We start from the raw sequence: 16,086 nt of genomic DNA, 5'->3' as shown, positions 1-16,086 counted from the left end.
TCAACATGCATAACATCATTTTCAAGGATATGTACCAACCCGGATTTCTTTCAACCAGGTAGCGATAACCTTGTATCCATCTTGAAGAGAAAATGGTGGAAGTACGTCCTGCTCGGGCTAGCAGATGTGGAAGCTAATTACCTGATCGTCAGAGCGTACCAGTACACCACTCTCACCAGTGTCCAGGTGAGGGCCCTCCTCCGACCCGTGTGGGTTTTTCAGCTTCGAGAGAAGAATCCGAACCCATATGTGCTAACCCAATTTTATGGAAAAGCCGTTTCCTTGTAGAAAAACCTAAACACAGTGGACACTGTCTGTTTCTTCACGGAGCATAGGTGCTAATGAGTAAAATTTCCCTGAATTAGAGAAAATGTATACAAGTCAATCAGTTCCCAAACTGCCAAAGCTATTACGGAATTAAACAGTTGCTACCAAAATAAACATAAATATTTAGTTGGCAATTGATGCTGTGCTGTTGACAAGAATTCTTTTTTAAGTTTGCTTGAAGATGACGTATAAAGGGAATGTACTTTTGTGCTGCAGAAAAGTTGAATGTTTGCTAGGGAAGTAGATATTCGAGACAAAATGAGCCATTGGAGTTGTTGGAAGCAACCTTGTAGATATCTGGGGGTAGAGATTACGCACCTTGAGTAGCCAGAGGTACTTCCTTTTTTAGGTTTTATTCTTGCTGCATTAAAGGAAAAATGTTCCTGCAGAGCAGTACTTTTTAGCTAGGTGTTGAGGAAGACTGATTCAATTGTCTTGATGGTAGCGAACTGTGGGCTGTATAATGACAGTGAGTCACTGCTGCGAACAACTCAAGTTTCCTGAAGGGAAGTGAAAGTGAGAGACTCCAATGCCAGGTTTAGTCTTCACAATTAATAAATTTGTAAGTTTTTTTTTTAAGGTTTTTATTTATTTATCTGAGATGGAGAGTGAGAGACAAAGAGAACAGGATCCGGGGTGAGGGTGAGGGGGAGAAGCAGGCTCCCTGCTGAGCAGAGAGCCTAATGTGCTAATGTGAGGCTCGATCCCAGGACCCTGAGATCATGACCTGAGCTGAAGGCCTTCACCAGCTGATCCACCCAGGTGCCCCTAAATTTGTAATTTTCTGATGTATCAGTTTTCTCACTATATGAAACAGAGGCGTCCTTATCTCATCTCTGGAAAAATTAAAGTGTAATTAGACTTATTTTGCTTGGAAGACGTGAGGACTGATGAAAATTCAGTACTTTCCCAATGTGAATATACATTAAATGCTACCCTTATCTGAATGCATCATATTAAATATTTTCTCTTCCGTAACATCGTGCTAATCATGCTAAGATTGTCTTCAGCAGACCTTTTGGTTTTGGGAAATTAGAGTTAAGACAGATATCACAGGAAGCATGTAGGAAAAGCCAGCATTCATAAAAATTAAAACCAGGAGGTGGGGATGCTTGGGTGGCTCAGGGAGTTAAGCATAAGCATCTGCCTTCGTCTCGGGTCATAATCCCAGGGTCCTGGGATCGAGCCCCACATCGGGCTCTCTGCTCAGCGGGGTCTCTGCTTGTGATCTCTCTCTCTCTCTGACAAATAAATAAATAAAATCTTTAAAAAAAAACTATTAAAAACAAGAGTTACCTAAAGGATCAAGTTCCTCACAAATAGGGTTACGTGTGCTTTTAGCTCTGGGTAGTAAGCGTAAACTTAAATAGAAGATGGCATTTCCTAGTCACATCTACCCTCCTCGTACACAGTTACTTGATTATAATTTCCTGGAACTCTGGATGACTGATAATGACCAGTTTTCACTTGGTACAAGGTCTAAACGCAAATAAGCAAAAACCCTAACAGTTGGGTTTCTGACTGAGGTTCATGCCTTAGATTATTGAAAACAGTTTCTTCCATTCTAGCCTCTTAGAAAAACAAGCATTTGGTCGTCACAAGTTACGTGCTCTGGTCCTCTCAAGGAGTCCATGACAAAAAGGCCATCTGGCAGGCACAGCTCCCTGCTGAGGTGGTTCAGACTGTCCCTGGGACTCTTCCAGCTGATTCTCTACTTGAGTAAATCTGCAGTTTGGGTAGAAGGATGGAGTTGGTCTCTGGGGGTCTCTGAACCTCCTCCTTAGGGATTCCTTCGCAGATGCTGGAGCGGCGACCACGGACGGAGTGGTTTACGGGAGGCTTACAACGTGCCTGTGGGCACCCTGTGGGCTAGGTTTCCGCCCCTGTGTCCTCCTGCTTTACCACTATTCCTTGTGTTCCCCTCTGTTCCTTCCCCTCCCACGGCCAGCTTCTCCTCCGTTGGGCTGCTCTGTTCTTCCTAGAACACGTGCCGTTTGACGCCCCCGTCCTCCGTTCTCCACGGCCTCCTTCTGTCTTCCTTTGTCCTTTCCGCTCCATGTCTAATAAAGTATTTCTAACACAGTCTAACTCAGTTTTGTATCTGTGCTTGCCTCTGCTGGCCGTCTGACTTCATACCTTGCGGACTGTGGCTGGACAATAATTTTTTTTTTTTAATTTATTTATTTGGCAGAGACACAGCGAGAGAGGGAACACAAGCAGAGGGAGTGGGAGAGGGAGAAGCAGGCTTCTGCCGAGCAGGGAGCCCAACGTAGGACTTGATCCCAGGACCCTGGGGTCATGACCAGAGCCGAAGGCAGCTGCTTAACAACTGAACCTCCCAGGGGCCCCAGTAATTTTTAAAGATTAGGTTAAATAGGGAGGCTCTTGGGACGGAACTCATCAAGGAGAAGACAGCCATCACCAAGAGTATATAAGAAGGAGAGTCCATGTAGGTAGATGGCCCCGTGTGCTAGAGAGCAGGTGAGAAGGGGAACTTTTGAACCTGTGAGATCATCTGGTCTGATCTCTTCATTTCCGACTGTGACGCCGAGGAGGACTGGCCAGGGAGCACGGCGTAGGCAGGTCCCTTAGATGGCCACTCACGGCCCACCCCAAATTGTTGAAAATAGAGCACATTTCTTTTTAAGATTTTATTTATTTATTTATTTGACAGAGAGGGATCGAGAGAGCACAAACAAGGGAGCGGCAGGCAGAGGCAGAGAGAGAAGCAGGCTCCCCGCTGAGCAGGGAGCTCCACTCGGGCTGCATCCCAGGACCCTGAGATCATGACCTGAGCTGAAGGCAGAGGCTTCACCGATGGAGCCCCCCTCAGGCGCCCCCAGAATAGAATAAACTTAAGTTCAATTTTAAGGCACAATTTAAGGATAGGGAGTCTCCTGTGAGACTTTAGAGAGGGATTTTTTTTTTTTTTTTTTTACTTTTTTGGGTTTAAGGAACATCTTTTAGACTTTGTTAAGTCATTATGGCTGGATTGTGCTGGCGTCTTCCGAGACAGGCTGTTATCATTTGCATCATTTAATGGTTTGTTATTCAGGCTGGCTCCGTAAAGCACTTAGGGGATTGGAGCTCTGCAGCTGGAATAAATAACAAGGCGAGGTGCCCGTTCCCGCACCCAGGCGCAGGGGCCTGCAGGACTGACACCGCAACAAAAGGCAATCAGTCAGCAGCCGGGGATGGGCTCGAAGAGGCTGCGGGAGATTTAGGGCCTTGTCCAAAATGAGACAGACACAGAGAGAATCCAAGTCAAGGTTAAGAAAAAAAAAAAAAAGAACAGGAGGAATGGTAAAGTAGGTTTGGGACTATTATTAGCGTACGGAATATATTTTATCCTTGAATGCACTTCACATGATTTGTGAATTCAAGAATGGAGGGAATAAAATCTCCATTTTTTTCCCCCTTAATCTTACAAGTGATTTTGAATTTGCTGTGATTTTTGGCACTGCCTTGTAGCCTGGCCATATTAGGCGTGGAGCAGGTTTTTCTGGACCCATGATCACTGGGTGATGGAGGAATATCGATTTGCTGTGAGCCACGGTGCGGTTGGCCAGTCAGGGAGATGGTGTCTTTGGGCTTTCTGACAGTCTCCTGTACCTCTCGGTGGCTCTTAGCCCAACAGCAGCTGAACACCTGCTTGTGTGACTATTTCTTCTGTGTCTGTCTAGCCTTCTGTCGGCTCCTGAGGGCTGGGCCGTATCTCTCTCGTTCTCTGCACTCCAGCTCCTCTCCTAAGGTCTCCCCGACCTGAGGTGCGGAAGTACTGCTCGAGTGAGGGAGAGCAGGTCTGCCTGCTGGACTGGAGGAGAAACACGAGCGGGAGGGTAGACATACAACACAGTCTGCGAGACAGAATCCCTGGGGTCAGCCACTGGTTCTCCCGCGTCCAGCTGTGGGATCCGGAGCACCTCATTTAACCCGACTGCGCCTTGGTTTTCCTCATGTGTACAATGGGGACCGTGGTTTCAGTCTCACAGGGCTGTGAAGGTACAAGGCGTCCATCCAGGGGAAGGTAAACCTGAGTAATCCGGTAGGTAGATCGCCGTCGAGACATACAGGACGGGCAGGAACTCCGAGCATGAGTTACCCATGTTTTAGTTGAGGACGGAAGACTCACGTAGTTAAGGACAGAAGGCTCACGCTGTTTGTGTCTCCTTCCTTGCAGCTCTTGGACTGCTTCGGGATCCCTGTGTTGATGGCTCTCTCGTGGTTTATTCTTTACGCAAGATACAGAGCGACCCACTTCATCGCCGTGGCTGTGTGTCTGTTGGGTGTGGGGACGATGGTCGGTGCAGACATCCTGGCGGGGAGGGAGGACAATTCAGGTGAGGCTGTAGTCCTTCTGCTTCGGTCACAGAAAACAAGGTGTTTTTTGTGTTTTCGCTTCTGTATTGCAAAGCTCTATGGGAAAAGACGGAAGACGTGTCTTGCTTAAACTGCCTTTTCAGTTTTATTTTCACATTTACTGGCTTCTGCTGTCGGGACACGGTCCACCAAGCGTGCTTTGCATTCCTGCCTGCCCATGGTCCTTGCTCCCTTTTGTTACACTAAATAGTTTTGTTTTGTCTCATGAGAGAGAAGTTTCTTTAAATATTTGCAATAATCCTCTTTTGGTCCATCCATTTGGATTAGTTGCTGGAAAGGCTACTGTAGGGGCGCCTGGGTGGCTCAGTGGGTTAAGCCTCTGCCTTTGGCTCAGGTCATGATCTCAGGGTCCTGGGATCCAGCCCCACATTGGGCTTTCTGCTCAGCAGGGAGCCTGCTTCTCCCCTCTCTCTCTGCCTGCCTCTCTGCCTACTTGTGATCTCTCTCTGTCAAATAAATAAAATCTTAAAAAGAAAGAAAGAAAGAAAGAAAAGAAAATCCTACTGTAGATTCATGGCTCTTTATCAAAAGGAAGCTTCTGTCCACTGGGTGACTGACCTCTTTCTAGTCGCTCCGTGAATGAGAACACTTGGACTTCCTTCGGGTCAAAGTTCAGATGATGCTTTAAAATCTAAATATGGTGTCTGAATTTACCTAGTCTACAAGTGACTTCACGGTGTCCTCGGATTGAGAGAAGATGACCTTGACTACCTAGCTTCCTTCCCTGTAGTTTTTAGTTAATTCTCTTCCCTAAATTCCATTAATTTCTTTGTCAGAGAATCATTTCCTAAGGCCTTACATTATCCGTCTTCCAGTCGCATCATCTCCCGAGGGGACAGAACATGAAAAATCACGGCAGAATTATGCCAGAAAGTGAGAGGAGTAAGAGTCTTTAAACTTCTAGAAACCAGGGTCTCCCCTTCTATAAAATCTTATTCAAATGGATGTGAACCAGATCAACTCCTAGAACCAGGCGAGAAGGGTCCCCTGTCTTGACGCTGTGTACCTTTTTGTGTCTTGTCTTCCTGTAGGCAGTAACGTCCTGATTGGTGACATCTTGGTCCTTCTAGGCGCTTCCCTCTATGCTGTGTCTAACGTGTGTGAAGAGTACATTGTGAAGAAGCTGAGCAGACAGGAGTTTTTAGGGATGGTGGGCTTATTTGGAACAGTGATCAGCGGCATACAGCTGTAAGAGTCTAAAGTCTCCCTTCAAAACAAAATAAGCCCATCTGTGGTACACGATTCCTTTCCCGCTACCGATACTCATTGTGGTTTGGCCCAGATTCCTGTGTGAAATCAGGAGCTGGCTAATGATTAGAAGATTCTTGAAATATCAAGAATTGCACCTTGTTTTCTTACATGCGCGTGAAGCTTAGGATTTCTGCTTACGGTGTGGTACAGGCATTCCCAGTACAGACGTTATTTTTCAGTTATTAACAGAAAATATTAACTCCCTGTTCAAATGGAAAGCATAGTCTCATGCTGGGTGCTCTTTGAAAAGTGCCTCGAAGGGCCTTGAGCATGTTTGTGGGCTCCTTTGGTTTTATTTGTTGTCATTTATCTTATAGATACTTATTTTTATACACTAAGAAAGATTTCAAAATCAACATAATTCCTCACCTTAGCTGGAGTAGAGCAACTAAAATGCTTATAAGCTAGTGACAATGAGTGTGTGGTTCTCTCTGGTTTTGATCTCAGGTTGATCGTGGAATATAAGGATATTGCCGGCATTCGGTGGGACTGGAAGATCGGTACGTACATCCATGGTCTTCCTCTTTGAGTCAGTAGCCTTTCCTCTCGAGTGACAAAAGTGCGCATTGAGAAATAAATACTTCATTTAAGTAATATTAAACCATTTCTGTAAAATCACAGAGCAATGTGGTACCCAGAGTTCTCCAGGGTTTTACATTGAGTTTTCCCTGAGAACTCGTAAATGAACCTTCACAGGAGTTAATTCTTAATCTTTACGCCCAGGAAGAGCTTTTCTTTACCAGGAATTCTGAACAAGACCGACTGACCTTTGGTCACACTCACTTTCCATTAGGTCTGCGTCGCGAGTCCTCAAACCTCGTTTGAAGGTTGTCTGCTCCATGTAATTCGTGAAACATTAACCCCAATACTCTGACGGCGTGGAATCACCTGCCGCCTTCCATATGACTCTCACCTGATGTTCCTGGGCATCTGCACAAACAAACAATGTAGCAAACAGTGAGGGAACGGTTAGGAAGGACTCCTCCAACCTTATTGAGTGACGGGTGGAAGGAAGTTAGAAACAGTCCGTGAAATGTCACGAAGTGTGTTGGCTGTGCTTACGTAATTTGATTCAGTTAAAGAACCTGGCTTGTGAGAGTGTGAGTGAGTGTGCGTGAATGTGAGTGAGTGTGACTGGGGGTGTGTTGAGTATGGGGGTGGGATTGAAGGAGTGGTTGCAAAGCTGAGCGGTCACACGCTGTGCCCGGAAGAGGATGGTTAGACCGGGCGCTGAATTTAGTGATGCAAGCACAAGGTAATAAGCATAAGCTGCCTTTGGTGACTAAAAACGCTTTATTCTGAGTCCAGTGACACGAATCATGTCCAACCAATGAACCAGACAAAAACAAACGAAAGACTATGGTGATTTTTCTTGATAGTGATTCTGCTTTTATTGACCTTTTATCACAGCATCACACTCTCGGGGGTGGGCGGTTGGGGCCAGTGATGAGAGCTGCTGAACCATTCACACCATGAGCAAGTCCCCACGGACTTGACCATCGAACACCGTGTTGCGATTTTGAAGTCCTTCCTCGGTGTCGTATCTTGTTATTATTATGACTATTTTTTGCCCTGAGGGCTTTCTGCAAATTTCAGCATTTGCAATGCTGAGCATTAGCAAGTGGCTCTGTGGAGAGTTTGTGGGTCAGGGAATTGTAGATGGCAGCCAAGCCTTAAAAGGGTCTTTGCCTTCCGATTTCTTCCTGTAATGTTAGCTGTTACACTTTGCTTTTTCCGCAGCTCTGCTCTTTGTGGCGTTTGCCCTCTCTATGTTTTGCCTGTACAGCTTCATGCCACTAGTGATTAAAGTCACCAGTGCCACCTCTGTGAACTTGGGCATCCTGACGGCCGACCTCTACAGTCTTTTCTTTGGACTTTTTCTGTTTGGCTATAAGGTAAGCAAATAGATCGTGTTCAAATAGAAACACTTGCTTGGCCTAAAAGAAGCTGTGTGTGTCTTTTATTTTATTTTATTTTTTTAAAGATTTTATTTATTTATTTGTCAGAGAGAGCGAGTGAGAGCGAGCACAGGCAGACAGAGTGGCAGGCAGAGTCAGAGGGAGAAGCAGGCTCCCTGCGGAGCAAGGAGCCCGATGTGGGACTCGATCCCAGGACCCTGGGATCATGACCTAAGCCGAAGGCAGCTGCTTAACCAACTGAGCCACCCAGGCGTCCCTCTGTGGGTGTCTTTTAGATCCACAAATAAAACCTCATCTTTTTGGGCAACAATCTCGTTGGACGATCTACTCCATGCAAATAGAATCATGTTCATAATATAATAAAAGTTTTGATGTTATAGACTTTTGAAAGGGTCTTGGGTGCCTAAGGTCTTAGGAGTGTACCTTGAGAACTGCTACATTGGAAATCTGTCTTTCTTGAGTATACCTTCAGTAAATGCTTGTCGGTGAGCTTGCTATCCTAGTTATTTGAACAAATACCGAGAATGTTGGCTGTTGCTTGATACTTTTAGTTTCATTTGGGGACAGCAAATACATTTCTTTGTCCTTGTAGAATTTTATACCTAGGCAGAAATTGCTTGACACTGATTTACACTATTCCCAGGATTTGGCCATGAACTCACAGCGCCTTGTTTAGTGGGTTCTCAGAAATTTCGGCTAAAGAAACATAAACCATTTGCCTTATGTATGAAAGGAACTCAGTGTTATCTTTACAAACTTGGTGGTTAAGGTGTTCCTGAACTTAGACTGAAAGAGTATTTGTAACTTTTTGTTGCATCATTAAAAAGCAACAAATAGGGACGCCTGGGTGGCTCAGTTGGTTAAGCAGCTGCCTTCGGCTCAGGTCATGATCCCAGCGTCCTGGGATCGAGTCCCACATCGGGCTCCTTGCTCCGCAGGGAGCCTGCTTCTCCCTCTGACTCTGCCTTCCACTCTGCCTGTGCTCGCTCTCGCTCACTCTCTCTCTGATAAATAAATAAATAAAATCTTAAAAAAAAAAAAAAGCAACAAATATTGGAGTGAATCAGAGTGTCGGAGGCAGGCCCCGCAGAAGTGACCTGACAGGCCTAGATTTTTAAAAATTTCTTATTATTATTATTTTAAAGATTTAATTTATTTATTTGACAGAGATCACAGGTAGGCAGAGAGAGAGAAAGGAGGAAGCAGGCTCTCCGCTGAGCTGAGAGCCCAACACAGGGCTTGATTCCAGGACCCTGAGATCATGACCCAAGCTGAGGCAGAGGCTTTAACCCACTGAGCTACTCAGGTGCCCTATTATTATTATTATTATTATTATTATTATTATTATTATTATTATTTTAATGAGAACAGCTGCCAAGGGCTACAAAATGAGCCTTAAAAGTGAGCTGTGGTGCTGTGCTTGCATTTCACATGGCTGCCACCAGGAGGTGATGTTGTTTCTATTCTGCAGTTAAGCTTAGTGGTTATAGGTTATCTATGTAAAGTAGGATCCCACTCACCTGTGCGTTTTTCTTTTTAAACCAAATATATTGGCTTAGCTTTAGTAGTTTAATTTCTTCTAAGCAAAATACTATCCCAGCGGGAAGGAGAAAGTAAGGTTAAAGAAAGAAAAGCTTTTAAAATACACCTGCCACTACCTGTTATAAGCTCTTTTCATGTAGATATTTGCTTTTTAACTGCTCTTAACTTGAACATGAAAAAGCTTTTTGTATTTCATTTTTTTGACCATATAACTTTAAACCGTTATTTCAAAATTAGAGCATGCAAACGTTAAATTCCTTCTCCATTCTTTTGCTTTATGTTTCTTTGTCCCTCCATGTCTCTTAATCCAGATCAGATTTAATTGTTTTTGTTCAAAGGCCATTTCAAGACTTGTAGAACAGAGAGTAGGTCTGCTGTGACCTTCAGAGTAAATTATAGAGGTGGGAAACCATTCAGAGCTTAAAGAAGATACCTAGCGCTTAAAAAAAGTTATTTAAAGATTTTATTTATTTATTCATGAGAGGTAGAGAGAGACAGAGGGAGAAGCCAACTCCCCATAGAGCAGGGAGCCCGACATGGGACTCGATTGCAGGACCCTGAGAGCTCATGACCTGAGCTGAAGGCAAATTCTTAACCTACTGAGCCCCCCGGGTGTGCAATACCTAGCATTTTGAAGCAGTTTTAAAGGCAGTTATAAGCCCAGTATACCATCAATTCTTAAAATTGTAGTTTCTAAAATAACCTTGGCTCTGATTTTTAAAATCCACAGTTGAAAAGTTTAAACATTTCTGCACTCCTCAGTGTCAGACTCTGCCTCTTCTGGAATTGATCTTGAGTAAATACTTACTGACCAGAGTAGCCACAAGAAACTTCCAGTATAGATCCTGACACAACCAGTAGAATTAAAAAAAGAAGAAGAAAAAAAAAAAAAAAGAAAAAAGGAAAAGAAAAAAAAAAAAAGAATGAAAAGAAGGGAGATAAAGGTTAGAGCCTCTAATTCAGGAGACTTCCCTCATTCCCTCGGAGTCTCTCCCTTCTAAGGGAAATGACTCCATTTGATCACCTGGTTCTTAAGAGGATCCAACCATTTAAAACCACCAAACCAAACAGGACATGTTTTGAACAAGTTATGTAGGCTTCCCTACAGGTAACAGTAAACATTTTATAGGAGGCCATAGATACTGACTTTATAATATTGACTTTGAAAATTAAGGGTAATCTAAATAGGTTTAATTTTCCCTAATAGTCTCTGAATCTCCTTTTTCCCCAAAAAGTATTCATTAAATGCCAGCTGTGTTTGGCCATGCTTGTGAGGACCATGCTTGGTTTGGATCCAAGAACTAAAGCCAGGTTTGGGTGTCAAGCCAAGCTTGACTCACGTCATTATCATTGACTCTTTGCACTGAATCTGGTGAAGGCTTTCCTGTTTTGGGGAGGGCTGTGGCTCTTCCATTCCTTAAAGATATCTAAAGGCTTAAGGTTAGGAAGTGATTGAGCATCTTTAGAAAATAAACGTGCAGAAGCCAGTGGTGACTCAGAGAAGCCCGGAGATGACCAGGACTGTACATAATACTCATTTCAAAACCCTATTTAGTTCCTCCTGCTACTTTTTGGAGTGTATCTTGTTCTTTCTCCTCTCTCCCCCTCTCCTCTCCTTTCCTAGTCTGTTATGTTTTCTTATCGTTTTTCTTTATCACCTTTTTATTAGAACTCTCTTTAGGCATTAGAACTCTTTGGGAGCATACTTTGAAATCTTAAGTGAATTAAACATTTGTTGGCTTGAATAAAATAGCATGCTCCATTCTTTTTTTTTAATTAAGATTTTATTTATTTATCTGAGAGAGCACAAGTGGTGGGGAGGGTAGAGGGAGAGGGACACTCCCTACGGAGTGGGGAGCCTAAAGCGGGGCTTGATCCCTTAACCCTGAGATCATGACCTGAGCAGAAGTCAGACACTTAACCGACTGAGCCACCAAGCACCCCCAGCATCCTCTGTTCTTAACTTTGAAATCAGGTTAGCAAGACCACTCATAAATTTGAGTTTGCTTGTACCAAGAAAAAAAAAATGATCCTAGGTGTTTAATGGCACATTAATTATGTTACATAGTTACCTTAATTTTTACTACATCATCCTTGGTCAGTCTTCAGCTCTTCTCTTTCTTTAATCTTTCATGCTGTTAAAAATAATTATTAATTTCCTTAATACTTGAACTTTTGTATGGCTCCTCCATTCAAATAAGAGCAAATATGCAAAGTGCATATTATTATTTATTCAAACTTTGGGGGTATGTCAGAAGGCCGTTTTTCAGTAATAATAAACAGTGAATTAGTGTTTTTGTCTTCACTGCATTTTATTCTGGATGTTTGTTTTCCTAACAGAGGGGGTGGGTTGGAGAAGGTCACCAGAAACTCTGAACATCCTTGTGGTGTGTTTGTCAGAATGGGCTCTCGCTGCAGTTGGTCCTTCCGGAATCCCGGACGGTGGGAGGCTCACCCACAAGGCTCCGCGCCCTGGGCTTGTCCGACTGCACTTCACACCAGTGACCTCTTGGGGTTTGAGGCTTTTCCAAAAAATGACGTTCTTCGAGCTCTAAAAATCTTACCTGCTTGTTACCCTTGTCTACCGAAAGAAGATAATTTATTAAATTTTAAGAAACTGGATTTTATTGCATTCGCATACGCGAAGGGTTGTGGAGAACTTGTCTTCTCTGTTTGCCCACATTTTATCCTGGGTCCTGTATTTCTCTGTTTCATAGCCACATTACAAGCAGGGCTTAGGGTCTGAAATGGGCTCGCTCCTGGTGTCCGGGCTGACCTCTGATGGTCTGCACTGAGTGGGGCTGGTTGCGGGGTGGCGTCCAGCCGGGCATAGCACAGAGAAAGGCAGAAGTTCCGTTTCCTAGAGATGCAGGGACCGGCTGATGGGACAGGTGATGCCCGAGACCGTGTCTTCACGCACGCGTGCACCGGAGGGCTTGGGGGTATCAGCGTCTCCTTAGGCAGCTTCCAGAAACAAAGGTCACGGGATCGCGTGGTTGGCCCAGGGCAGCAGCCGGCCTGCGTTTGCCAGAGACCACAGCCCCCTCCTGTTCTCCTCCTAGTTCTCTGGGCTCTACATCCTGTCCTTCACCGTCATCATGGTGGGCTTCGTGCTGTACTGCTCCACCCCGACGCGCACGGCTGAGCCGGCGGACAGCGACGTGCCGCAGGTCACCAGCATTGGCATCGACAACCTGGGGTTGAAGTTGGAGGAGAACCTGCCGGAGACCCACTCCGCCGCCTTGTAGCTGGAGAGGAAGGCGCGGAGCGTGGGCACCCGAGGCTTCCCGGGAAACCGGGGGCCGTCGCTGGGAGGCGGCAGAGCCTGCTGGGGGCGGAGGGGACTCTTGGAAAATTACTGGGGGGGCGAGCCCTTAGACATTGGATTGGAGCCAGTGGTTAGATTTTACAAAGGAATAGAAAATAATGCATCAAAACCAGAAATTGGAAAATAGAGCAGAAGCTGAGGTGGCTAGGATTGTGTGTCTGTGGGTTTGAGGACCAATGCCCGGTCGTGCCAGGGGGACAGGTGCGGGCCATGCTGGGGTGTCAGAGGCACCTGCGGAAAAGCCTGGTGGGGGGGATACCCAGGCGTGATCCAGCCTCAGGGCGCGGCCGCAAGCGGGCTGTCCTGGCCGGAGTGGGGGCAGTCCAGGCCTGTTCGGGACCGGAGAAGCCTTCCACAGTTGGAGGCCTCCGGGTGCTTTGTCTTGCTGAGGTCGTCCTCGTCCGCAAGCCCTGTGGCCCACCCCGGGGTCTGATGATTGCATATGGCAGCAACGGGTTGGGGTAGCCCTTGAGAAAGACTGGGATACCGGTATGAGCGCCGTCCGGGCAGGAGAGAGGGGTGGTGCGGGAGACCTGGGGACCCCCTGTCCGCTTCTAAGAGGACAGTGCACGGCTTCTCACCGAGGATTTGTAACGTGCCGTGAGATTTTCCGATCCTTCTTCAATTCACAGTGTGAATGTGTAGCATCATCATGATTATCCACGACCATGCTGCCACTTTGCAAAAACTGTAAACTCTATGTAAACTTTTTTTTTAATGTAATAAAGAAATTGAGGGTAACTGTTCATGTGATTAAAAGATTTTGATTTCATGGCAATACATTTGTTGTGTGGTTTCTTTGATGAACCCGTTTCCCTTCTGGATTTTTAAATGACTTAATATAGTCAACATTTCTTCCTGTCCGGCTTCTCAGAATCCTGTCTTTGGTGAGCTGCGGCAGACCTACCTGGGATTATGTTGGGATGGAGGGGAAGTCAGAGGGAGCCCACGGATCATTTGCTGGAAGAAACTTTTTAAAATTCTGAATTACCTTAATTTTTTCTTTTCCTTTTTTTTTTTTTTAAGTTTTTCGAGTGGAATAACTTTTTATTGTCTGCAGCCCTTTAAAACTGATGTTTGATTTTCACTGTGTATCATTCACAGCTGCCAATGAACGGGAAAAGCTTAGGTTGCTGTGTTTCACCTTTGGGGCAAGACTTCCGTTTGGATGAACACATTATTTCTTAAACACCCTGCCTAGGAACAAACCTGTGTGCGCGGGGTGACGTGAAGAGCCTGAGGTGATGGCGCCCCACGTGCGTGTCAAGTCTGAGCTCAACCATCATCTCTTGCTCTGAAGCCTTTCTCAGGCTGTCAGGCTCCCTCTCCTCTAGGTTCCCAGGGCCCTTGTTCATATGTTCCTTGTTGCACTTATGGAGTGCTTGCTGTTTACCTGCCGTTCCTCGCTGCCGGCTGAGCTCTTCGATGTCAACCATGGTCTCTATTCATCTTTCTAGACCTCTTTTTGTCTCAGTTCTTGGGCATTTAGTTACTTTTAAAAAAGATTTTGTTAATTTACTGGAGAAAGAGAGCGAGCAGGAGCAGTGGGCTGGGGCGAAGGGAGAGGAAGAAGCAGACTCCCCAGCCGAACAGGGAGCTCGATGAAGCCTCCACCCCAGCACTCCGAGATCATTACCTGAGCCGAAGGCAGACTGAGCCACCCAGGCGCCCCCTTGGACATTTATTAAATGAACTTTGTCTCTGGCTGCAGTTCAGAACATTTAAGGGGAGACTGGCCTAAACGAAGGCGTTTTCTGCAGATATATGTGCGCAGTGTTAATCTCTTCCTGCTTGGCTCTTTCCCCCTGTCCCCCTAAACCCAGTGGTTTTTTTTTTTTTTTTTCCTTACCTGCTCCCTCTGGAGAGGGGCAAAGGACTTCAACCCTGAGCATCCTAAACCAAAACTTAGAATTCAGTGTTCCAGAGAAGCCGTGCTGTGAGTGACAGTCAGCACTTCAATAAACGGATCGCAAATCCTGCATCCTGGTTTATAGAAGTCCGTAAAGACCGAGAGTTTCCCCGGTCTCGGTACCACCACTCCCATGGAAAATGTATTTTCAAACATCTGGCTCACATACAAGCTTTTGAAATGTAACACGTTCTTAAGCTGATAACCTCCCATAAATTCTTTTCCACCCTATTAGAAGAATATTGATTTTTCAGTATTTTCTTGTAGATATTTATGCCATTAACAAAACCCTGCTGAATAGTATAATAGGGCTGCTGGATTGTTCCCTCGTGTTGTATTGAGGTAATAAATTGCGCATTTGGACTGTGGTGATGCTGGAAGAAGAGAGGGCTTGGCTGGAGTCATTCTCCCTGTTTGGACATGGAAACTATGTTCTCTGGTTGACAGTGGACGTTTCCCCCCTTTTTGGGGACCAGCGGCTTGCGGAGAATGTATGTGTGTTATCCATGGCCTGTCCAGCAGGTGGCGCTTTAGCAAGTATGACCAAGACCTGTGACCTAAACCACCTTGCATTTTACAACTTCTCCAGGTCCTTTTTAAAAGATTTTATTTATGCATTTGAGAGAGAGAGAGCGCGCACAGGCAGGGAGGTGGGGAAGAAGGAGGCGGGGGGAAGCAGACTCCCTGCTCAGCAGGGAGCCCCACACGAGGCTGGATCCCAGGACTGCAACGTCATGACCTGAGCTGAAAGCAGGTGCTTAACTAGCTGAGCCCCCCAGGTGCCCCTAAAAGATGGTGTTAGGATGACTTCCCTCAGCAGGGATTGTCTTCCATGAGCCGCCGAAGGACGGGGTTCTCAGGCAAGCTGAAGCATCGCGAGGAGGGCACACAGTTTGGTGCCCGTGGTGAAAACAGAAGCCAGGATTGCTTTCAGCAGCTCTAGCAGCCTGCAGTAGGCACCCCCCCCCACCCCATCCCCCGACCGCTGAGTCAGCACACGCATCCTGGGAGAGAAGGTGGAAGATTCTCGAGTAGAGCCCAGCTTGTTAGTGGTTTTCCCCGTAGCCCCGGAGCCTGCCCTTTTAAGCGTCTGTCTGCCTGTGTGTCTGTGGCCCTCTGTATGCCTAGTCACGGTTCTCTCCTCCATCATTATTATGGGGACGTGCCATTTCCATCCACATTTAATCACTTAGTATCTGGACATATCCTCAGCCCTCAAAAGAGATCCATAAATCAGGGAAATTCAGCAGATAGCTACTTAGCTGATGAAAAGGCAAGAGATTTATGAGGAAATTAGGTAATGCTGAACAGGCAGTTCTCCAGTAGCCTTCGAAAGGGCGTTTTGAGACGTCCAGCAATCTAGAGATGGTATCTCAAGGGGAGTAAAGGCGCTTCAGACCAGCAAAATTTTACTTGTAGAATTTAATGTC

At 45.7% G+C, this 16,086-nt stretch overlaps 1 protein-coding gene across 5 annotated transcripts in view; it reads left to right on the top strand.

The window, feature by feature from the left end:
• Positions 1-13,525, top strand: part of SLC35F2 (solute carrier family 35 member F2) — a 50,264-nt gene extending 36,739 nt beyond the window's left edge. For 2 of the 5 annotated variants that reach the window (XM_082682760.1, XM_082682762.1), the window contains exons 3-8: positions 63-186; positions 4,508-4,667; positions 5,739-5,895; positions 6,406-6,458; positions 7,699-7,853; positions 12,482-13,525. In XM_082682760.1, coding sequence (XP_082538886.1) covers positions 63-186; positions 4,508-4,667; positions 5,739-5,895; positions 6,406-6,458; positions 7,699-7,853; positions 12,482-12,667 — 835 coding nt within the window. In that variant the 3' untranslated portion in view covers positions 12,668-13,525. Of the gene's footprint in view, positions 1-58; positions 187-4,507; positions 4,668-5,738; positions 5,896-6,405; positions 6,459-7,698; positions 7,854-12,481 lie in introns of all 5 variants that reach the window. The other 3 variants (XM_082682764.1, XM_082682763.1, XM_082682761.1) reach the window with 3 other exon arrangements.
• Positions 13,526-16,086: the final 2,561 nt, after the last annotated feature.

The sequence above is a fragment of the Mustela nivalis genome (assembly GCF_964662115.1).
Source record: "Mustela nivalis genome assembly, chromosome: 9".
Taxonomy (NCBI): domain Eukaryota; kingdom Metazoa; phylum Chordata; class Mammalia; order Carnivora; family Mustelidae; genus Mustela; species Mustela nivalis.
This window is presented reverse-complemented; position numbering and strand designations above follow the sequence as displayed.